Below are 24,884 nucleotides of genomic sequence, written 5' to 3'. Positions count from 1 at the left end.
CAGTCGTTTAGTCGTGTCCGACTCTTCGTGACCCCATGGACCAGAGCACGCCAGGCCCTCCTATCTTCCACCGCCTCCCAGAGTTGGGTCAAATTCATGTTGGTTGCTTCGATGACACTGTCCAGCCATCTCATCCTCGGTCGTCCCCTTCTCCTCTTGCCTTCACACTTTCCCAACATCAAAGTCTTTTCCAAGGAGTCTTCTCTTCTCATGAGATGGCCAAAGTACTGGAGCCTCAGCTTCAGGATCTGCCCTTCCAGGGAGCACTCCGGGTGGATTTCCTTCACAATTGATAGGTTTGTTCTCTTTGCAGTCCAGGGAACTCTCAAGAGTCTCCTCCAGCACCACAATTCAGAAGCATTCATTTTTGGGCCGTCAGCTTTCTTTATGGTCCAGCTCTCACTTCCATACAACACTACAGGAAAAACCACAGCTTTGACTATTCGGACTTTTGTTGGCAAGGTGATGTCTCTGCTTTGTAAGATGCTGTCAAGGTTTGTCATTGCTTTCCTCCCAAGAAGCAGGCGTCTTTTAATTTCGGGGCTGCTGTCTCCATCTGCAGTGATCATGGAGCCCAAGAAAGTAAAATCATGGAAGTGGCCAACATGAATTTGACCCAACTCCGGGAGGCAGCGGAAGACAGGAGGGCCTGGTTTACGTATAGTTCAGACACCTGCTTCTTGGGAGGAAAGAGATGAAAAACCTAGAGAGCATCTTAAAAAGCAGAGACATCACCCTGCCGACAAAAGTCCGCATAGTCAAAGCTATGGCTTTTCCAGTAGCAATGTATGGAAGTGAGAGCTGGATCATAAAGGCAGCTGACCGCCACAGAATTGATGCTTTTGAACTGTGGTGCTGGAGGAGAGTCTTGAGAGTCCCCTGGACTGCAAGGAGAAGAAACCTATCCATTCTGAAGGAAATCAACCCTGAGTGCTCATTGGAAGGACAGATCCTGAAGTTGAGGCTCCAATACTTTGGCCATCTCATGAGAAGAGAAGACTCCTTGGAAAAGACCCTGATGTTGGGAATGTGTGAAGGCAAGAGGAGAAGGGGACGACAGAGGACGAAACAGTTGGACAGGGTCACCGAAGCGACCAACATGAATGTGACCCAACTCTGGGAGGCCGTGGAAGACAGGAGGGCCTGGTTTACATACGGTTCAGACGTCTGCTTCTTGGAAGGAAAGCGATACCAACCTTAGAGAGCATCTTAAAAAGCAGAGACATCACCTTGCCGACAAAAGTCCGCATAGTCAAAGCTATGGTTTTTCCAGTAGTGACGTATGGAAGTGAGAGCTGGATCATAAAGAAGGCTGACCTGTGGGAAACTGACCGCCGGAATGGATGCTTTCGAACTGTGGTACTGGCGGAGACTCTTGAGAGTCCCCTGGACTGCAAGAACAAATCTATCCATTCTGAAGGAAATCAACCCTGAGTGTTCACTGGAAGGACAGATCCTGAAGCTGAGGCTTCAATACTTTGGCCATCTGATGAGAAGAGAAGACTCCTTGGAAAAGACCCTGATGTTGGGAAAGAGTGAAGGCAAGAGGAGAAGGGGACGACAGAGGACGAGATGGATGGACAGTGTCTGCGAAGCGACCAACATGAATTGGACCCAACTCCAGTAGGCGGTGGAGGAAAGGAGGGCCTGGCATGCTCTGGTCCACGGGGTCACAAGGAGTTGGACACAACTTAACGACTAAACAACAACAAAGGCCATCAAGTCCAACTCCCTTCTCGATGCAGGAATCCGAATCAAACCAGATCTGCCAGATGGCTGTCCCATTTTCTCTTGAAGGCCTCCAGCGCTGGAGCGCTCACCACCTCCAGGGGTCATTGGGTTCCATTGTCGTACTGCTCTAACAGTCAAGAATTTTTTTCCTGATATTCAACTGAAATTTGGCTTCTTGTCCCTTTAGCCCATTCTGACATGTCCTGCACTCGGGGATGATCAAGAACAGATCCTGCCCCCTTCTCTGTAGGAAAGCCTTTCAAGTATTTGAAAAGTGATGCCAATATCTCCCCTTGGTCTTCCTTTCTAAAGGTTAAACATGCCCAGTTCTTTCACTCTTTCCTCAGAGGCCTTGTTTTCCAGGAATCGATTCCTAATTGTTCAGGACTGTTGTTTGAAAAGTAATTTTGAAGGTCATGTTTCAGAGGTCACTTCCCAAATTTTCCCCAGCTGACCCGTCCCACGGACAGAGCAGCAAAAAGCCAACTGGACGGCCGCATGCACTCACCCAAACCATCTCCTGCTCAAAGCAAAACGAACTCTCAGACGAAAACAGAGGGACGTCTCTTATCCTCTGCCTCTGGGAACTGTGTGGGAAGGATCTCATCCTGCTCCCCAGCCCACTCAAGCGTGCTGGGAAAGAGGCCGAGCGCTTCCTAGATGGCTCTCCGGCCTGCGCACCTGACAGATGGCCGGCGATGGCGGGAGTGGGGAGGGGGAAGCTTCCGGCTGCGCTACGGAGGGCTTGCCTCAAAAAACAGGGGTGACCTTCCTTCCTTCGGGGCGATGCTCTGGCTCCTTCAACACTGCTTTCTTGTCTTCCAGCAAGTCCCCCGGGAGAACAGCTGGCCGGATCTGGAGCAAAACGTTCATCCTCCTCCTGGGGATGCTGAAGGTGGAGGGAAGAGAGGGAGGGGACGGCCGGTCCGTGGGGAGTGGGCCCCGAAGCGCTGACCGGCGTTCCTGTTTACCAACTCTGTTTGGCACTGTTCCTGCGCTGTCAAGAGTGCACAGTTAACAAAACGGGGGGGGGGGGAAGCATGCTGTCCTGTTTCAACCATCACATGATCTGACCATGTCAAAAGCAGGTTTTTGTTGGGGTTTTTTCCCCTGTGCCTGCTTGGTTGTGACTTTTTAGCAAAATGCACCCTCGCAATCCATGAGCAGGCTAAACCTCACTAAGATACACATGCCGTCCAGTGTCTAAAAACCAAACATTTCCCGGTCAGCTCGAGACAGTGAGCCAAACCAGGAACAGAGGCGATCCCCCCCCCCCCCGACCCTTTCCTCTGTTCTTTGGCTGGCTTGAGATGGCTTTAAGGGATTCCTTAGGAATATGCAAATATGCAAAGAGAGAGCACCAGAGAAGGCCTGCGGGATCAATACATGTTTTTAAATACAATATAGAACCATTGGACAGTTAAATGGTTTAGGTCCCTGGTTGCGAGCCCGAGGTTGAGAATTCAATTCTCCACTGTGTCTCCTTGACTGGACTCAACGATTCCAGCTCAGCAGTTCTCAGATGAGGATGAGGATGATTAAACTGCCTGTTGCTTATCTTCAGGCTCAGCAGATGTCTACAGAACACATCATGTCTCAGCACCTCTTGCTTATAAACGGACCTTTTGAAGACCCTCTGCCTATACAAGCCTCTCCACCCATCCCAGGACTCATCAGATACACTGGACTTAAATGTCCCATTATCCCCATCCAGAGTGGTCTTGCTTGGTGAGGATGATGGGAGTTGTATTCGAACAAATAACCAGCCACCAGCCACAAACTGGCCTGAGAAACAGTCATGTTTCGTATCAGCCTCGTTGTGTGCTCAAGATCTGGTTGTGAGGCTTGGCCGGTGAATACACAACGCCCAGGGTCTCCCACGCCGCAGCCCCTTGGCAGTCGGCCTTCCCTCTCCAACAGACGTCCGCCTCGTTCCTGCTCCTTCTGCCTTTCTGACATGTGGTCAAAACTACATTATTCTGCGTGGCCTTTAGCTTTTAAAGCTGGTTGGTCCTTTTCTTTAAAAAATGTTATCCTCTGTTTTAAAAATTCATCCTGTTCCACATCTGTTTGGGAGTCTGACTGGGTAGAAAAAAAATTAAGTGTTACTCCTGTTTCTGTTACAACTAAGGTTCATTCCTTTCCAGACAGACTTCTGATATGTATGTGAAATGCTGCTGTGAAAGAGATTGTAAGGAGAGAGTTGTTCTGGTTTTTAATTTAATTTAATTGTTGTAATGGGATTTCATTTGTACCTTTTAAGGGTTAATAGGTTTAATTGTTTTCATGATGTGTTCTTTTGATATCTGTTTTCATATTTGTGGATTTAAAAAAAAACCACGATTTGTACATTGCCTCCGGAGTCCCTCCACAGGGAGAAGGGTGGGGATGAAATACGTAATATGTACAGACAGACAGACAGACAGATGTATATACAAGCAATAACAATTCAATGTTAAGCCTCCTGTGGCCATTATTGCTGGTAATACAATCAACTATGAAGAAGAACAAAATAATTCAGTTTTAAGGCACTGACGATCAAATCCAGTTTGTGGCATCAAATATCACACATTACCTATTTATTGTGTGAAATGCACTTTCTTTTAAACCTAGCCTGGATACATATCACTCCAATGCAATTTCCAATGGCCCAGAATATGGAGAAGATGGATTTTTTTCTTGAGCAGAATCTCATCTAGGCCAGAATTTGCCAGGGTTTCAACCCACAAATCTGCTCTAAACAACACTGGCTACTGGAGTCAAAGATGCTCAGCTGAGCAAGTCACGTCTTGGCTCCAAGCTATCATCCTGTCCCTGCTTTAGCTCTGTGGGAGACAAGCTTGCAAAAACAAGTATCTGGCTTCTTCCAGAAACACACACATAGCAAAAGTATTCCTCCTTGGAAAGCTTTGGTTCCTAGAGGAAATTAAAGCAGTCATCATGGCCTGGCACTAGGGGAAGGCCTGGAGGTCTGTTTATGATCAGCCTCCTCCGGCACTCAAAATTCTCAAGCGGTTCGTGTGCAAAATTTAAAAAAAGGATGGCTAATGCTTTTATCGAGCCACTAAAATATATCGAGTACAGGCAAGCCTTCAAATCTTCCAAGACCTTTCTTCAGGCTAGACATTGTACAACATGCATGCATGCATAGTTGCATGTACGTACATATGGATCAGACACTGAAGCTTCAAGACATGTGGCTAAATGGAAAAGTCCAAAACAGAGTCAGGAATCTTTTGATAGCCATCAGGTGTCACCTTAAAGGATGCAATTACAGTGGTGCCCTGCTTAGCGATTGCCCCGCATTACAATAAATCCGCTTTATGACGATCTTTTTGTGATCGCAATATGATGGTCTAAATGGGGGTATTTCGCTTTACGACTATCAAAAACAGCTGATCATCGGGTTTTCAAAATGGCCGCCGGGTGCTTAAAATGGCTCCCTGCTGTGCTTAGGGACGGATTCCTCGCTATACAGGCAGCGAAAATAGCCGCTGTATGGAGGATCTTCACTGGACTGTGAGTTTTTACCCCATTGGAACACATTGAACGGGTTTCAACACGTTTCAATGGGGTTTTTAATTTCACTTTACTATGTTTTCGCTTAACGGCCATTTTCCTGGAACAGATTATCGACGTTAAGCGAGGCACCACTGTAGTTAGTTGCCACTCGCTGTACAATTCAGAGACCCTATCTTGAAGCTTACAGTTCCTGCACTGGCTGGGGGCAGAAGCAGCCAGAAATATGGCCATCTCTGCATGAGGCAAAATCCGGAGAATACATTTAGTGCCACACTGGGCAACACATACACCCACCCACGTTGACTGGCACCCAGTTGAAAGAATTGGCTAGGGAGCATCAGAGGATGAGAATCCTCAATTCTCTCCGGAAGACAGATCATCACGTCAGGGTCAACATCTGCCCGCATTGGCTACTGCGCAGCTCCCGTAGCAAATCAACAGAGAAGCAAAATTGCGCGGTTCATGTGTGAAATCCAGAAACATGGTGGATAATAACCTTTAGTGGCTCAGTAAAATGTCATAAGACATCAGACTGACGGTAGGGATGAAAAAGACAGTTGACTGGACTTTTAGTTTAACTATGGGTCCTGAAACTTCAACTACTGGTCAGTAGACTTTTATTTCTTTAACTTTTCTCCTCACTTCACATCAGCAACGCTCCACAACTGATGATGAGTCTATTTGGGCTCGAAAGCTTGCCTGTTTACGGCATTTTAATACAGTGGACCCTCGACCTACGGAATTAATCCATATTGGAACGGTGTCCGTAGGTTGAAAAATCTGTAGGTCGAAAATGCATTTCCCATAGGAATGCATTGCAAACCCATTAATCCGTTCCAGACCAAGAAGCCGCCCCCCCAAAAAATGTAAATTAAATTTTAAAAAATTTCGAAGCCTTCCAGGGGTCCCCCGCTGCCGCCACTTCTGCTGCTTGAGGACTCCAAGGGCTTTGGCGCCACTGCCAGAGGCCTCTCGGAAGTCCTCCGCCCCGTTGACGCAGGCTTTCCCAAGGTGGACCGGGCCTACCAGGAGAAGCCCTCCCCTGGTAGGCCCAGTCCACCCTGGGAAAGCCTGTGTTGGTGGAGGGGGGGAACCTCCAGAGGCCTTCCCTGCTACCATGGGATCGCCCAGTGCAGCTCGGCTCCTGGCGGCGGGGGACCTCCGGATGCCTTCCAGGGCTTCTCTGCTGCCATGGGAGGCCTCTCGGAGGTCCCCCCCCCCCGCCTTCGATCATGTTTCGGAGGCACTATCAGTGGCCGGGGGATCTCCGAGAGGCCTCCCATGGCAGCAGAGAAGCCCTGGAAGGCATCCGGAGGCAGATCGGCGGCCTACGGACTGGAACGGGGAGGCGCGGAAACTGCCAAATTTGAATTTGCCGCTTTCCCTGCCTCCCTCTTCTGGTCCGTGGGTCGATTCTCCAGCTGCAAATCGAAGTGAAACTTTGCAGCCGGAGAAGTCCGTAGGTCGAAAAGTTCGTTAAGTGGAGCCGCCTAGAGTGGTCGAAATGACTAGATAGGCGGGGTATAAATAAATAAATAAATAAATAAATAAATAAATAAATAAATAAATAAATAAATAAATAAATAAATAAATAAATAAATAAATAAATAAATAAGTCGAGGCTCCACTGTACAGCAATAATTAATTGCCCTCTAGTCGATTCTGACTTATGGCGGCCCCTTGAATACTCAACCCTGTTTTTTTTTTTAATTCAACCAGAAATAGCCGAGTTGTCACTAGGAAGAATTAATCAGAGCTGACAGACAGATGGGCAGCAATTACATTCTCTGCAATTAAAACACAAACAGATTGCAGCTAAAACAGGACTATTCCTGGAACAATCTCTGTTGTGTTTTCTTGGTCATAACTGCTCAATATCATCTACTACTACTACTACTACTACTACTACTACTACTACTACTACTACTACTACTACTACTACTGCTACTGCTACTGCTACTGCTACTGCTACTAGGAAAGTGACAGAGAAATGCCCTCTCCTCAGCTTTCCAGAGTTGTGTGTTTGTTTAGTCGTTTAGTCGTGTCCGACTCTTCGTGATCCCATGGACCAGAGCACGCCAGGCCCTCCTGTCTTCTACTGCCTCCCGGAGTTGTGTCAGGTTCATGTTGGTTGCTTTCCAGAGTTGGTTGGTTTCCAGAGTTACTACCAAGAATTTGCATCCCCCGGAATTCAAGTTCTAGCAGCATATTGGTTTACGTATGGTTCAGACGCCTGCTTCTTGGGAGGAAAGCGATGACAAACCTCGATAGCATCTTAAAAAGCAGAGACATCACCTTTCCAACAAGCGTCTGAATAGTCAAAGCTATGGTTTTTCCTGTCGTGATGTATGGAAGTGAGAGCTGGACCATAAAGAAAGCAGACCACCAAAGACCTGATGCTTTTGAATTGTGGTGCTGGAAGAGACTCTTGAGAGTTCCCTGGACTGCAAAGAGAACAAACCTATCAATTCTAAAGGAAATCAACCCCGAGTGCTCACTGGAAGGACAGATCCTGAAGCTGAGGCTCCAATCCTTTGGCCATCTCATGAGAAGAGAGGACTCCCTGGAAAAGACCCTCATCTTGGGAAAGTCTGAAAGCAAAAGGAGAAGGGGACGACAGAGGACGAGATGGTTGGACAGGGTCATCGAAGTGACCAACTATGAATATGACTCAACTCCGGGAGGCAGTGGAAGACAGGAGGGCCTGGCATGTGCTCTGGTCCATGGGGTCACGAAGAGTCGGACACGACTGAATGACTAAACAACAACAAAATGGTTCAGAACCATGATAGTTCTTGACATCTCTCTCCCACAAAGCAGTTACCTGGCCTGCTCACTTCTTGCAATCCATGATGCCAAGAATTGTGACGTCTAAGGCAACAAGAGGCAACACAAGGACCATGCTTTTTCAGTCATTGCCTCTCCTCTTTGGAATAAACATCCAACAGGGTCATCAGCTGCCTTCCCTCTCCGTTTAACTTTTTCTTTAAAGCAAAACCAGTATTATTTAAAATCCCCTTTTATTAGTGCTTTACTGCCTGAGATCAAATCTGCTCAAATCTTTTTTAATTTATTTAAAGATAGGTTTTAACTAGGGGACGTGGTGGCGCTGCGGGTTAAACTGCAGAAGCCTCTGAGCTGCAAGGTCGGAAGACCAGCGGTTTTAAGATCGAATCCACGCAATAGAGTGAGCCCCCGTCACTTGTCCCAGCTCCTGCCAACCTAGCAGTTCGAAAGCATGCAAATGCAAGTAGATAAATAGGGACTACCTCGGTGGGAAGGTAACAGCGTTCTGTGTCTAAGTCGCACTGGCCATGTGACTACGGAAGATTGCCTTCGGACAAACACTGGCTCTATGGCTTGGAAACAGGGATGAGCACCGCCCCCTAGAGTCGAACACGACTGGACTAAATGTCAAGGGGAACCTTTACCTTTTTATGCTGCCCACTCTACCCAAAGGTCTCTGGGTGGCTTATAACAATTAAAATACAATTTTAAAAAACATGTTTCCAAGCTTACCCTTGCAGCTATAAGGGGTAGAAATGTGCCCAAGTGGAAGTCCGCATTCGCTCTGTCTTGAACTTTGTGTCACACACACACACAAAGGCCAACTTACGGATTTTCACTCCCAGAGCTCTCCTAATACCTGGCATGGCTTTCTCTAAACTGTAGGGTCTCTAGATCAAGGGCCGCCTGGTTTAACTATCCCTTCCTATCTCCCTCTGTCCACCCAGCCACCAAAACAGAACCGCCCAGTCCACACACACCCCCTTGGCCCAGGTACCACCCCCACAAAGGTTGCCAGCAACCCACACCGTCGAGACCCCCAGGGCAAGAGACAAAGGACAAGTAGAGATCACAAAAGGCACCACCCTTGAGGAATGAGCCAAGTCATCTTGGGAGAGCGAGAGAGAGCATCAGTCCACCAAGGCCAAACTAGGTCCCCCTGCCCCATGATTTGGTTTTGGTTTTTTTAAGCCAAACTGCACCCACCGGCTTCTCCCTCTGATTCCCGTAGGGTTTAACAACCCACCAGGCACAAGACCGTATGATCCATGCCACGCACTAGACTGAAGTCTAGCGGCCCCGCAGGGACGAGGAAATTGTCAATTATTATTATTATTATTATTTTGCTGAACTGCCCTGGGGCTCCAACGAAAATGGAAGTGCTGGAGGGCCCCCGAAATACCTGAAAGCCTAGGGGCCCGGCCATGGGTTAACACAGCCCTGCCACCGGGAAGCTCTTCTAGATGGACGGACGGTGGTCCATGGATGGACGGACGGACGGACGGACTGCGTCCTCCAGGTTCAGATTTCTGTAGTAAACAAAGCTTGAGGCTATCGTTCCCCGGCTCCCTATTCCACCACTGGACAAAGCACGATAGAAAACAGGTTTTATGCTTTCTGGACCCTGAAGGGCAGGTTTAGGTTTAGAAGCAGGGGATGGGGCGGAAAGCACAGGAAATAACAGTGAAAACTCATAACAGTTCTCTGATCTGCCCTGCCTGGGGGGGGGGGGAACCATCCCCAAACCACTTTCTCAGTCGCCCTGCTCACCATCCACGACACCCCATCTCCGCCTCCACTATTTCACCTGGAAGGAATCTGGACGATCCTGCTCCTCCCTCTTGATCTGTTTACATTTTTAGAGACGTGGATCCAGACTAACCGGCCAGCCCTCATTTCCACCTGCAAGTATCTGGGATTGTGAAAGGCTCGGATGGGCGCACAGCCGTTTGGACCCGAGACGGAGCAAATGTTTTCGCAAAGGTATGCACCGTCTCTCCTCTGCCAGGTAGCTACCTTTCAGAGCTTAGGGAAGAGTCTTCCCCCGTCTCTGCTACGACTCATACACCATCGCTCAGAAAACAGAATTCTCTCCGGTTACCACTTCTAGAACCTCCTACAAGATTCTGGAAACCCTCGGGGAACATGGGAGTTGTGGCTCCAGAAAAGCAAGATTGCAGACCTTTGCTCAGGAGCCTTTCACATGGAGATCCTATTTAAAAAAGAACTTGGGGAGTTGGTTGTTGTGGGTTTTTCCTGGCTGTCTGGCCATGTTCTGGAGGTTTTTCTTCCTAACGTTTCGCCAGTCTCTGTGGCCGGCATCTTCAGAGGACAGGAGTCGGAACTCTGTCTGTGCTCTAACTTGGGGAGTTGCTTTTTGGACTACAACTCCCACCAGCCATGCTGGTGAAGGGTTTCCAGAAGCAGCCGCAGAAAAAAAAAGTTAAGTTTTTCAAAGTTCTGCTAGCAAAAGAACCTGGAATATAGAAGGCCCTATAGAATACGGCCATATGGAATATAGGCTATATAGAAGCCTACAGCTTCAAAGGAAAGACTATAAAGGGTATTAGGGGGCAGGGGGGCTGAAGAGCACTTGGTGAATTTCCACCCACCTACCCCACAAGCTGCTTGCATGCTGCTCAAGAATGCTTACCTGGCACATATTACAATCGCCATGCCAAGAAAGATTTGAAACAGCCTGAGAAAGATGGGATTTGTTACCATCAAAAGCTTGCATGACCTTCTACTGGATTTATATGGGTTTTTTTGATTGATGGATGGAAGGATGGACGGATTAGTATTTCAGGCCCTAGAATATGATGATTCTGAAGACTATACAACCATGACGGAACTGTGCTACTACCACAACGGAGCTCAGCGCTGAAAGGGCAAGGTCTCACCGGTAGGAAATTCCCCAGTTCCTGAAAATGCTTGGGGTCAGAGTGGATTTCTAAGCCCCTTGTTCAAAATTTGTCCTTCAGAGCTCTTTTGCAGACTGGGTCCTAGCCCTCGGGGACCCTTTAAAAAGACAGCAACAAAAGCTAAAGTCGATGGCAGTAGGAAAAAGGGAAAATTGAACATGAGATAGACAGACTTAAGCAAGGAAGCCAAGACCTTTTAAGTCTGCAAGTCCTGGAAAAAGCCGCTAGTGACTTTTCGGAGGGCCTTCACTGGGACGGCCAGCCTACGTCAGAAGCAGGATCTATCAATAACATTATAAAGAAAAGGAAATCCTTCAGGGTGAAGATTCAGAGGCAGCCCCTACGGTCTGCAAAACTTCTGCTTTATAGAGATTTAAGATCTGTCGACACAAGGGTGTTGGAGGAAAGAAGCCAAACACACTCCTCTGGTTTCCCTGCCAGCTCATTAACAGTTTTCACCTCTCCCACACGTTCCTGGAACTCAGGGTCACCCGGCAAAAATTACAAGGCCGTAGATTGAGCACAGAGGGACTGAAAAGGACTTTGTAACACACAACACGGATTTCACGGATGGCATGGGAGGGAGGGCATCGGATGCTGGCTTGGACGTCTTTAAAAGAGGAGCAGACAAATTTATGGAGGGAAAGAGACCTAAGCTTGGAGCAGTTACCTTTTCAGATGGCAACTCCAGAATCTCCGGCAATTCAAAGGAAGAACTTTTCCAAGCACTAGACTGCTGAGAGACCCAGGAATCACACTCCACATTTAACAGACTGTGAAAACGGCCACTTCTCTTAAGACCATAGTCACCAATGGGAACTAAAATCCACATTTTGTTACATCCACTGGCACGGGTCTGAAGATCGGGAAGGACCCCTCTCCTCGGGTTTTGCAATGAGATTTGTAGCGTGCCACAGGGAAAATATATTTATTGCCACCCAAAGGTCCATCCAGGCAAAGGATCTGAGAGCGACCAGTCCGAAACCAGTGTGTAAAAATTTAAGTCTTTCCCTCCCCCTTTTTCCTTTTTTTTTTTTAACAGTAAGAACAAAAATAATGGTAGATTGACAATGGTGAAGGAAAAACAGTAGGGTTCCAAATAGAAAGTAATGATTTCTGGAAATTGCTGTATAATTCCAAGTTTAACCCCCTATGAAATACTGCTTTAGCCCAAAGGGGTGGGACTAAGAAAGAGCAGGGCTGTGAGTAAGAGGTTTGAATCAGAAAGAGGGGAAAAGCTGAAGAGCTGCTATTGCCATTTGGACAGCTATGGTCCTTGCCAACTTGGCTTAGGTATAATTCCTATATATTTGTATTGGAGGGCTGAATCCACATAATAAGTTCATAAATTGCACACAATTGAGCTGATGTTTTATTCTAGGGTTTTGAAGACTCTGTACGTGGAGCTGATTCTTCTATGCTATGGATACCCAACCCAGCTGAAGAAGGTATCTCAGATTTTTATCTGAATTTGAATTCAAAGGGACTCTCAAACTTTGCAATTCTACAATCAACTTCTGTATTGGTGGTGCTGCTAAGGGTTTGGGTCCACAAATTGAAGCATTCTGTCTTTGTCATAATTGCCCATGCTGTCTACCATACAACAGCGAAAAAGAAAAGATTCATTTTGTGAAACGGTGATTGCAAGGTTCATCACTAGATACCTAAACAAGCAAACAGCCCTACTAAACCTTAAAGTGTTACACAAACACAAGGCAGGTCATTTCCACCACAAAAGGGTCACAGGGATGATGCAGGAAGCCACCTTGGAAACATTTCGCAGGTGTATTAAACCGTTTTCTTTAATCCTCCTAATTATGAGTCCCAAAAGGTGGTTAAACTATATCTAAGGGATTTCAACTCACGGTAGTCCCTTTCAGATGTACCATATTTTTCTGTGTATAAGACGCCCCCATGTATAAGATGCCCCCTGCTTTTCTAACCCAAAATTAAGACATCTAAGGGGGGCTTAGCAAGTGGAGGGGAAACCAGGGATCAAAGCCCTGCAGGATCACTTTGATCTCTGCTTTCCCCTCCACTTGTTTTTCCTCTCCTCAGCTTACTTCCGTGTATAAGACGACCCTCAATTTTTAGTCTAAAGATTTTAGACAAAAGTATAGTCTTAATATTCTACTGCAATCACCACCAATAATGATGGGAGCTGTAGTCCCACAAAACTTAGGATTCCTTTCCCATCCTTTGATGAGGGGCTATATTCCTGTTAAGAACCACATGATAAGAGTGAGCACGTCCAGAGCAAAAGCTGCTCATTTGGTGGCCGAGATGATGGACCACCAGGTCCGTGTTCTGTTTTCCAACAGCAGCATTCCAGCCACCTCGGAGAAGCTCAAAAAACATCATGGCAGAGTCACCACAGACTTTCACCAATGACGTGAAGGGTTATTACAGTAGTGCCTCGCTTAGCGACGTTAATCCGTTCCGGAAAAACATCGCTAAGCAATTTAATCGCTAAGCGATTAGCACATAGAAACGCATTAAAACTTGTTTAATGCGTTCCTATGAGCTTTAAAACTAACCTTATGCGAAGATCCTCCATTGCGGTGGCCGTTTTCAGTGCCTCTAAAGTGAGGCAACACGGCCGGCGGCCATTTTGTTTTACGGCAGCCATTTTGAAACCAGCTGGCCGAAAATGGAGGCTTTGCGGTGATTGCTTCCCTGCAATCATCGCAAAGCGATTTTTCCCCATAGGAGCCATCGCTAAGCGATCACTCTGGCGATGACCAAAACCCCATCGCTAAGCGATTTCATCGCTCAACGGAGCGACCACTAAGTGAGGCACCACTGTATTTTTCAATGTGTGCCTATCCTCCCAGCTCGTTTCCATAAGTTGTTTTCAGATATGATTCTTCCACTCCATAGTTTTTTTTTATTGCTTTTGCTACATAAAACAATGTTTACGTTACTTGGAGAGGTGGCGATTTTTTTTTTAAAAAGGCTGGTTATAAATATGTACTCAAAAGGAAAAAAAAATGATAAAATAAAAATTGTTTTCTACATTCCCAGGATCTGAGAGATAAGAGGCGATCCACCACACGGGTTGACCTTCGAAGTATCAGAATGTTTTGCTTCTGAAAGTCAAATCCACCACTGGTAATAATTACATGTCGTCAAGTTGATTCCAACTATCTGCAGTTCTTTCCAGGGGTTTCTAAGCATCAGGTACTCAGAAGTGGTTTCCCTGGCCCTTCTCCTGGGGCCTTTCTCGGACCATACAGCTTGCCCAAGGCTACGCAGGCTGGCCTTTCTTCCAGGAGGTCCAGTCGGGAATCGAACACCCAACCTCTGGCTCTGCCAACCTGACTCACTGACCCATCCAACCGCTTAACTATGACCTGGTCCTTAAACACAGAGACACCTTTGCTAAGAGCCATGAGCAACAATATGTGGCGGTGGGTTCCATGGGATAATTTTCTTTTTTGGCCAAATGTTACTGTAGAGCCAGCTTTCCTTCTTGCTTTCTTTTCTTTTGGACAAACAATTTTGTCCCTTTCCCCCCCTTTTTCAACAGAACGCGTCTAAGATGTTTTGGTACCCGAAAACAAAAATCCCTCCCTTGACCGACATACTTGGGTTAACTTCTCTTCTTTCCACCAAGCCCAGCCCAGCCCAGCTATCTAGGCCACGTGGATTCCCTCCCCTGCTCCCCCGCCACCGATTCGATGACCACTTCATTCAGTCTATTGGCAAGGTTCTTCCATCTCTAATTGCTAAATCACTGCAGGCAAGCGGCATCTGCCAAATTCATCTATACAGAGATCAGACCGCTGCTTTCTCTGCATTAAGGCCACGGCGCTCGGGTGGATGCTCTCATTTCTGACCGCTTGGGGGAAGCAGACCTTCGGAGTCCCCATTTCAGCCTCCCAGTAAAGCTCCAGACAAAGAGAATTGAGAAGTTCTCCCCTCCTTCTTTAGAGCTGCTGCTGGTCATACTGGTTGGATGGGGAAATGAAGGGTCACAATTAAAATCCATGTGTTTCACCTATTAACGAATGGTTCCTATTGTCCACCAGAACAACAACAAAAAAGCCCCCAAGTTTCAGCCCCACCCCATCAAGCAGGGTTTATTATACTGCTCGAGCCTGTGTAGCTCTGGGCAAGCTGCACAGTCCCAGGGATCCCCCCCCCCCAAGAAGACGGGAATGGGAAACCACATCTACCTGGAAATCCCTGAAAGGATTCCCGCACCAGTCAGAATGAACTGGACAGCACATGGATATGATAAGCTGGCTGGATAGCTCAGTGATTTAGCCACCTGGCTTCAGAGCCAGCCAGAGTGTGGGAGTTTGATCCCCCACTGGTGCCTCCAGGAAGAAGTGCTAGCCTGGGTGGCCTTGGGCCAGCTGTGCAGTCCCAAAGTGCCCCCCCCAGAAGGACAGAACGGTTAAATAGCTTCTACCTGGGAAACCCTGTAAAGAGCCGCCGTAAGTCAGAATTGACTTGAGCCTCCATCATGAAATGACCAGCCTCAACCCACATGCCATCGAGGTATGGCAAGGATTACTATTGATTGATTGATTGATTGATTGATTGATTGATTGATTGATTGATTGATTGATTGATTTGATTTGATTTGATTTATATCCCGCCCATCTGGTCTGGTCGACCACTGTAGACTCAAACCACCCACCCACCCCAAATCGCCAGCCTCAACCTCCAAACCAGGTGCCACGGCGATAAGAGGCCAAGAACACTGTCCAACCGTACACCGTTGTTGTACTGATGGCATAAATGTTTGGAAGAGTCCGGAAATGCCATCCAGAAGGTGTGGACAACATACCTAAATAGCATTATAAGGCGAGTTTTGGCCCTGGAATCTAGTATTTCTGCTATCGGCTACATCTGCAATGCAGACTCCCTTTTCCAGAGCAGCTTTTTCCAGCAGGGAGGTGACTTTGGCGTATAGGCTCAAGAGGGCATCAGCTGGTTGAAGCCACAAAGGCACACTGGGACCCACACACACACACATGCCACATTTTGGAAGTAAAACCTCTCCCCTTCACTCCAGGTCCGGCAACATCGTTTCGGCCGATCCCGAGAGGGATGCATCAAGGAGACTCACTCGGCTGATTATTTTGGAGGTACTCCAGCCCGCACAACCTGAGGATGGAGGCCCCACTCTGTCTGAACCCCTCAATGCTCCTTTCATGGGCATAAATAAGCCCTTGTAGGCAGACTTCACGGTCTGGACCTCCGATGTGGGTTCCTGCTTGCGTGGAGGGAGGAGTCGTTCTCTCTGCCTCGAAAGAGGAGGCCGTGGGCAATGACTCAAGGTTGGGAAAGCAAACGGATCGTAAAAACGAGAACCAGGGATGTTAAGACATTTTGTCACCCGCTGTCGAGTAGCAAAGAGGATGGCCATTCAACGGAAGAGTTTGGGATTATATTGACTGCCATCAAGGTGGCACCATTCCAATACGACTTTCGGCCTGGGCAGAGAAACAGCCGTGTGTGCATTGCCTTGGCGAAAGGTGGACCGCGGGGATCCCTCCCTTCATATGCCCTTGACTCCATCTTGGCCCCACCCCGACGACAAAATCAGCAAGAAAAAAAGAGAACGGTCATTCCCAGAAGCCTCCAACGTGGGAAATCTCCTTTAAAACCAAGCACAGCCCTCTCGACTGCGTCCCCAACCCCCCCCTCCAAGAGGGTTTTACAGAACTGGAAAGGGATGGCTGGACACCCCCACCCCCAGCCCACGCTTTGTGGGGAAACCGTTTTATCTTAGGACAAGCTCTCTGCCGGGATAAGCTTGCAACTGAAAAGGGCGTGAAAGAAAGAGGAGAAAAAGCAAAGGGGAGCAAGTGCATTTTTAGATCAGGGTCAAGGACGAAGAGGTTTACGTTTTCCAAGAAGAGTTTTGAAAAAAAAAAGGGAGCCAAAGGAGGGAGAGATGCTCATCACCCTAGAGAAGCCCACAAAAGGAGGGCCAGGAATAAGGGGCTGCCATGGAGGGTCAAGAGCATCAACTGATAGGTACCCCCCACCTCACCTGCAGACCCTCAAACCAGCAAAAACTGGGCTGCTCGGGTTTACAGCAGAGACCCCTCTAGCAGGTTATCAGGCAGGGCATGGGGGTGGGCGGCTTCCCCCCCCCCCCCCCCCGGCTCATGCAAACCTTTTATTTTGTGAATTGCTTTGTGAGTCGGAAAGGAAGATCAGTAAAATACTACAGGTACAGTCCTTTTCTTAAATATTGAACAAAAAATAATAGATCAAACACACTGGAATGTTTTGAGAAAGGAACACCGCCTCCCCACCCGCTTCCACTTGGCCAGGACCCATCTCAGAAGGCACCAGTTAAGCCCAGTACGCCCACCCCACGCCATACTGACCCTCTGGGCTGGAACGGGTAGCACGTCCGGTCTTGTGGCTTTGGGCACCGCATCCGTGAAGCCAGAGGATGGAACTCTCCCTGCCAGCCTGCCCGTCTCCTCCTCTTCTCCGCTGGCCAGCCGCTGATAGACCGACTTCTCCCCCATGGTGCTCAGGCTTTGGGGGGGAAAGAAACCCACTGGAACTGGAGGCTGGAACCGAACTGGGCAGCAGTCCTGGAATAGTGCACGGCCACACCAGCGGAGAGAGATCTCACCTGGGAGCCGAGTCGGGGGCCATCTTCTTTGCCCGTCAGATGCCGGTCAGCGCTCCCCGGCAGATCAGTTCCCAAGAGCTGCCCTTATTCCCCCCCCCCCCCCCGCAGGGCCCTGGCAGCCACTGGCGGGAGAATCCTTACACAGCTGTCAGACTTCCTGGAATCCCACTGGTCCCCCATTCCTGCATCCTGTTGCCATGGTGAGAGAAGAGAGGTTCTCCCGTCTCTGGAGGGATACAGGGATGCTCACCGCCCCCTGCTCGTCCTCGGTGACTGCCGGCGGGTGGGAGGGAGGGAGGCAGGCGAGCCGGAAAGGAGAGGAGGGCTCAGAAATAATAAAAAAAGAGGTTTCCCAGCAAAGAGGCAGGCGGGGGGGGGGGGGAGGAGAGAGATAGAAAGAGAAATCACGATCTTCCCACCCCACGGTCCAAAAACAGCAGGAGTCAGATGAGGAGAGAGAGGTGGGGTGGGGGTGGCAGTGCCTGACCGTCAACTGTCTGCTGCTCAGCCAACCAAACAAGGGGGGGGGGGGAATAGGCCAGCGACCCAGAACAGGGGCTTCCTAAAACCGGGGTCCTCAAAAAACCTCCCAACGAGGGCCAGGGTGTGCCGAAGTGCAGCTGCTCGGTGGGAGGGAGCAGCGAAGCTGACTGCGTCCTTCGCCTGCAGCCGTGTCCTCCCCTCCATCCTCCCCTCCTCTCCTGCGCATCCATGCCCATCCCCCCACCACACGGATCGAATGCATGTGCAAAGGCCGGGCATCGCTGTGCATGCCTGCCCCTGCGCTGGAACGGCTCTTCCTCTACCCGGCCCGGGGAAGGCAGGGAGTGGGGAGCCCAGAGGGGGTCCCCCAACTCTTTTGCACAGTGGGGTAAATAAGGGAGGGTTCAACTACCGCCTCTCTCTAGCACACCACGGCGTCTCTGAAGCGTCAGCCGTTCAGAGGTGAATTGGAAGCAGCAGCAAAGGAAGGGAAGGACCGCAGGAATGTTCCCCCTCCAAATCACATGTGAAAAAAAAATTTTTTTTAATTAAAAAAGAAAAAAGAAGCAGCCCTCAAGCAGTACCAAAAGGGCATGGGTGGACTAGATGATCTCTAGGGTCCCTTTCTTCCAGCTTGGCCATTCTGAGATGATTAAAATCCAGTTCACCTCCAGAAGGCTAAGAGGGAATTAAGAACCGGTTAATAACAGATAAGTGGCAGAATACTCGTAAAGGGTGGAATAAGGACAATCTCTGGTCCGAAAGGTAAAAGCAGTCTTTACGATTCAGCCGGCCCCTCGTCTCGCCATTTTAAAGAAAGGGAATGAAAAAGTCCACGAGGGACGCCGTGTTTAACGCAGGGAATCAGCATGCGCACCAAAGTCATCATCCTCTCATGATGTTAAAAGGCACACGTTTGTTATTTCACCAAGGGGACCCACGCTGTGCTCCAGCAAGAAAGATGCGACTGGCCTTAGCTCTCCTCCATTCATGTGTGAAAGGAAACAAGATAACTGGACTGCTAGCCCAAGAAAAAGGAACAGTAACGATTTTAGAACAGCACAGCTGGAAGGGACCCCGTGGGATCATCCAGTCCAGCCCCGGTCAAGGAGGCCCAGTGGGGGAATCGAACTCCCAACCTCAGGCTCCCCAGCCAGAGACTGAGCTATGCAAGGAGACCGAGGAGGCTGCTAAATGGGGGTACTGGAGGGATGTGGCTGGACCCAAGCTACACGGGTCATGTGTGGGTCCAGCCTTCATACGATGTTGAATATGCAGTGCCCAGCTCAAAGTTAAGTGTCCTTTTTACTTGTGAGCAAACAAGGGGAGGCTACAGTACACACACACGAAAGGGCTCCTCATATCTTGCTAGTTGTTTCACCTAAATCCACTTTCTCCTCCTCCTACACAGCATGGAAAGGGGGAAGAATCCACTGAACTAGCCGTTTCTGGGTTGTTGTTTTTTTTAAAAGGGCTGGAGGGTTAGATTTTTTAAAACAAACCTCACAGGTGGAAGATTTAAACCTCCCTAACACAGAGCGCTACATCTGGATCAGGTCTTCAGATGTACATATTCACATTTTTTTAAAACACACACACAATAATCTGATTTTAAGCTGCACGCTTTGGGTAAAACGTTACAGAGTACGTCAGGGCACACATGTGGTGGTTGGTCGGTGGTGGCGAGGCCGCCGTACGCATTTGACGCGCAAGATGGGCTTAACTTTGCACAAAGAGGGAGCGCAACCTAGCCTTTACTCTCTTCCAGGTCAGTGACCACCAGCCCAATTCAAACTTTACTGCATCAATGCAAGCACCACAGAGATCCTTTCCAGGTTGTTGTTGTTGTGATATGCCTTCAAGTCGTCCTGACTTATGATGACCTCAGGAATGAGCCATCTCCAGAATGCCCTGCTCAGCTCTTGCAAACTTAAGCCTATGGCTTCCTTGAGGGAGTCGGTCCATTTCGTATTTGGCCTTCCTCTTTTCCTGCTGCCTTCTGCCTTCTCCAAGCATGACTGTCTTTTCCAGAGAATCCTGCCTTTTTGTGATGTGCCCAAAGTAGGACACCATCAGTTTTCACATTTTGGCCTCTAGAGACGGTTCGCCATTGATTTGCTCTAAGACCATCTTTTCCATACAGCTCCACTAATGTTCCCACATTCAGAAACCACATGAACTCAGAAATAGGTTACAGCAAACGTGTCCCAGGAAAAGGAATGCTGTGTTTCTGTCCCGCTGCTCTTGCGCCAGCATTGGTGGTTTCCAGCTAGACGGGTGGGAGCCGTAAACAATGGGGGACAAGGTCACGCTGCCTTGCCTTCGATTTTAGTGAAGGGAGAAATGACTGGCAGATAAGATTTAAAAAACAAAATAACAAAATCTGAAGGAGAGGCTCTGTGTCACAGCCAAGGTGATGGTAAGGATCAAACTTGCAAGCCACCCCAACCGGAGTGCACAAGCCGGGGGGGGGGCCTTGAGCAGACATTTCTTGATGAAAAAAAGGTAGGGGACTGTCCGAGGCTGACCAGACCAAATGTCCACTGGAACGGCCGCTTTCATCTGCTTTAGCTGGTCTACACACTGCTGGAAACGGCAGACAGTCAACAAAAGTCACCACATTCCTCACCAAAGGGCTACACACCACATTATTTGTGTACCTGCTGAGAAGCAGCGATGGGTCCTCTTTCCCCCCCTCCCCAGCCGATTCGTCAAGAGATGAGTCCTTTCTAGTTCATTCCACTTTTATCTGCTCTTCTCCACCAGGCTTACAAATGCACTCGTGCGCGCATTCATGCGCGAGGGTGCAGCTCGCGGGCAGTCCTCCCCACCACCACTACTCCCGCCCCATTCGGCTCATCAGCTGAGGTGGGAAAAGCCCTGCAGCGGCCGAGGCATGGAGGGGAGGGCACCCTGTCTCGGGACACGCCTGCCACTGCATCAGTAAGACCGGAATCCAGGAAGGGCGCCAGGCCCGGGCAGGCGGAAGTGATGGAAGACCGGGAAGGGTGCCAGCTTTTGCCTCCGACGCCTGGGAGGAACGTGGGTCAGGCGAGCGTGCAAAAATAAAGAGATGCAAAAGCATGCTTTTGCAGGGAGAGGAAGGTAGTTCCGCTTCCATCACCCAGATTTATTTGAAGTGTTTTGATAAAAAAATGCAACTCTTCCAAGTTTTGAATACAGGACCCGTAGCATTCCATCATCGAAGCAACCAACATGAATCAGACCAAACTCCGGGAGGCAGTGGAAGACCGGAGGGCCTGGCGTGCTCTGGTCCATGGGGTCACCAAGAGTCGGACATGACTTAACGACTAAACAACAACAACAACCATTCCAAGACTGGAAGTAATAATTCTGCTATTTAGGTTCCAGCTGTCTGAATCCTGTCATGTAGCTCTGCCTGCACGGAAGTCACAATATCACCAACAGATTGCAGCTAAGGAAAGAGTCCTTTAATGTGGGCTGGCACACAACGGCCACTCCTTATGTATGAGTTGCATGCGATCTGAAACTGAAGGAGGGGTTCATCTATTAGACTTCATGGCCTTGTAGGCCCCTTCCAACTTCACTTTTCTATGATTCTATGATTCACAGCTGGTTTATAGCATTCCTGCTATGCTGGCAGAACTAGGCAATGGGATATACTAGCCTTTAGGGTCAAGATCATTCGAAAAAGGGCTGGTTAACCCAAAACAACACAACAAGAATGCCTGTTTTCAATGGGAAATGCTAAATGTGGATGAAGTGAATGGGCAAGCTGAGAGAGAACAAGACGTTCTTTTAAGATGGTTCTCAAATTTCCCCCACCCCAAATGTTCTGGACTCCAGATCCCATAATTCCTTGCTGTTTTCCATCTGCTTGGGGCTTCTCAGAGTTGACATCTAAAACATGCGAAAGATCAAAAGCTAAAACCTGCTGCTTTGAGACATAATGAAACGGGAGCTAAATTTCCACGCTTGGTGATCCAAACTCATGCTAGGAATGTGTAGCACATGGATCCCGTGATCTTATGAAAGTAAATGCCCGGAAACAGCCCGTTCTCCAGGAAATCCCGTACGTCCACCCGCTGAAATTTTTGCCATGAGTCCCGAATGTTTGGGGAGCTACTGGGAGGGCCCAGGGAATGGACCCGTCCATGGAAAGATCACAGTCAATTCAGCAATTGAGGGGGGAAGGAAAGGTTTTGTCTGGCTGAGAACGAGGTGGCAATGGGGAATCGTGAAAATGGTTACACGGATGGGAGGGAGGAAGCATTAAGGAAACCAAATCGGCCTTCTTCTTACTGAATGGCCAGTCCAGCCAAACCAAATCCACGTGAGCTCATCACCATGACCCTGTTTTTCCCATTGCTCATAGAATCATAGAATCGTGAAGTTGGAAGGGGCCTTTAACGCCATTGAGTCCAACCCCCTGCTCAAGGCAGGAGTCCAAATCAAAGCCGATCGGACAAGAGGGCGGTCCAATTTTCTCTTGAATGCCTCCACCATTGAAGTGCTCACCATCCCCTGAGGCCATTCGTTCCATTGTCGTACTGCTCTAACAGTTAAGAATTTTTTTCTGATCAGCCAAAATCTGGCCCTTCTTACATGTCCTGCACTCTAAGATGATTGAGAAGGGATTCTGTCCCTCCACTGTATGACCATCTTTCAAGTATTTGAAAAGGGCTATCCTATCTCCCCATAGTCTTCTTTTCTCAAGGGTAAACATGCCCAATTCTTTCAGCCTTTCCTGTTAAGGCTTGGTCTCCAGCCCTCTGATCCTCCTTGTTGCCCTCCTCTGAACTTGCTCCAATTTGTTGGCATCCTTCTTAAACTGCCATGTCCAGAACTAGACACAGTACTCTAGATTCATGGTTCTCAAACAGAGGTCCCCAGATGTTCTTGGACTGCAATTCCCAGAAACCTTCACCACTTGCTGTGCTGGCAGGGTTTCTGGAGGTTGCAGTCCAAGAACATCTGGGGACCCCGTTTTGAGAACTACTGCTCTAGATGAGACCTAACCTTTGCTAAATAGCGGGGAACTAGTACCTCACAGGATGTGGAGACTATACTTCTGTTAATGCAGCCTAAAATAGCATTTGGCTTTTTTGCAGCCACGTCACACTGTTGGCTCATATCCAACTTGTGATCCACAACAACTTCAAGATCTTTCTCATTTGTATTACTGAGTAAAGCATCCTCCATTTTGCAATTGTGCATTTGTTTCCCACACACACACACACACACACACAGTTGTAGAACTTTGTGCTTATCCCTGTTAAATGTCATTCTGTTGTTTTCAGTCCAGAGCTCAAGACTATCAAGAGCTCTTTGAATTATTCCTAAATTAAACTTTAGATTTTGGATGCTTCCCATAAAGATTACAGAAAATTGAAAGAATGGCAGACAATGACAAATTGTTATTGTAATGGATATAAACAAGTGAGGATCAATAAAAAATTATGGTATGTAAAACAGAAAAATGGAGATCTTGGATTACCCAATTTAAAATTATGTTACAGTAGTGCCTTGCTTAACAAGCGCACCGTTTAACGACGAATCCGCATAGCAATGTCGCAATTGCGATCGCAAAAGGGATCGCATTGCGATGTTTAGATAGGGCAAAAATCGCATTGCGACGATCAGTAAGCGTTTTGCTTACCGATCTTCACATTGCGATGTTTTTTTAACAGCTGTTCGGCGGTTCCAAAATGGCTGCCGGATGCCCAAAATGGCTGCTGCAACCATTTTTGCACCCTGCCCTCACTTACCGAGGGCGCGAAAATGGCGGCGCTGTGGAGGAACATCGCTGAACGGTGAGTTTAGGGCCCCATAGGAATTAAACTAAGTTTAATGCGTTCCTATGGGGTTTTCCATTCTGTTTAGCGATGTTTTTGCATAGCGACGATTAATCTGGAACGGATTAACGATGCTATGCAGGGCACCACTGTACATAGCAAATCAACTCAGACATATCCCAGATATTATTAAAAGTACTGTAGTAAAAATTTAATTTGGACAGAAATAAAAATACAGTGGTGCCTCGCATTGTGACGTTAATTCATTCCAAAAAAATCGCTGCTAAATGGAAACATTGCAATGCGAAATAAAAAAGCCCATAGAAACGCATTAAAACGCGATTAATGCGTTCCTATGGACTTAAAACTCACAGTTCAGCAAAGATCCTCCATAGCGCCGCCATTTTCGCTGCCTCTAAAGTGAGGAATCCATCCCAGAAAACAGCGGGCGGCCATTTTGTTTACCCGGTGGCCATTTTGAAACCGCCGATCAGCTATGCGAAAATGGGCGCTTTCGATGATCGCAGGGAACTGATCATCGCAAAGCGAAAATCCCCCATAGGGAACATCGCAAAACAATCGCTGTTGCGATCGCAAAAAGTCCATTGCAAAGCGATTTCGTCACTAAACGGAGCGATCGCTATGCGAGGCACCACTGTACATGGTAAGGAAGAAATCATTGAAAGTATATTGTTTAAAGAAAAGATTCGAGAAGAGATTAAAAAGATCACTAACCCTTTCCTTAAAAACATGTTAGAAATCTGGAAACAGTTTAGGGGTGTATTGAGCCCATCGACTTCTTCCTTATCCCAGGTTGTAGATTTAAAGAACTTTCCAGAAAATCTCAAAAAAGCCTTTAAGAGAACATATTCAAAGATAAAGGTATAAATAGGATAAAAGATCGGATGGAGAAGTTGAAAGATAAAGGAAACATAATAGAGATTTTGGGAGGCTAGGAGATTTCTTGGCTTAACATGCTCCAGGTAAAAATGTGGACAAGAGAATGGGAAAGTAAGGAAGGAAATAGTAGAAAAATGACAAAATTTGAAGAGA

General features: G+C 48.0%; 1 protein-coding gene across 4 annotated transcripts in view; it reads right to left on the bottom strand.

The window, feature by feature from the left end:
* The window catches only part of TNK2 (tyrosine kinase non receptor 2), a 120,040-nt gene that overhangs the window by 78,489 nt on the left and 16,667 nt on the right, over nucleotides 1–24,884 (bottom strand). For 2 of the 4 annotated variants that reach the window (XM_078389704.1, XM_078389706.1), the window contains exon 1: nucleotides 17,315–18,091. The exons of the other annotated variants lie outside the window; for them this stretch is intronic. In XM_078389704.1, coding sequence (XP_078245830.1) covers nucleotides 17,315–17,461 — 147 coding nt within the window. In that variant the 5' untranslated portion in view covers nucleotides 17,462–18,091. Of the gene's footprint in view, nucleotides 1–17,314; nucleotides 18,092–24,884 lie in introns of those variants that run through there. 4 annotated transcript variants of the gene reach the window in all.

This window comes from Pogona vitticeps, chromosome 3 (assembly GCF_051106095.1).
Source record: "Pogona vitticeps strain Pit_001003342236 chromosome 3, PviZW2.1, whole genome shotgun sequence".
Classification (NCBI taxonomy): domain Eukaryota; kingdom Metazoa; phylum Chordata; class Lepidosauria; order Squamata; family Agamidae; genus Pogona; species Pogona vitticeps.
The sequence above is the reverse complement of the archived record's forward strand: the minus strand, read 5'-3'. Positions and strand labels throughout refer to the sequence as shown.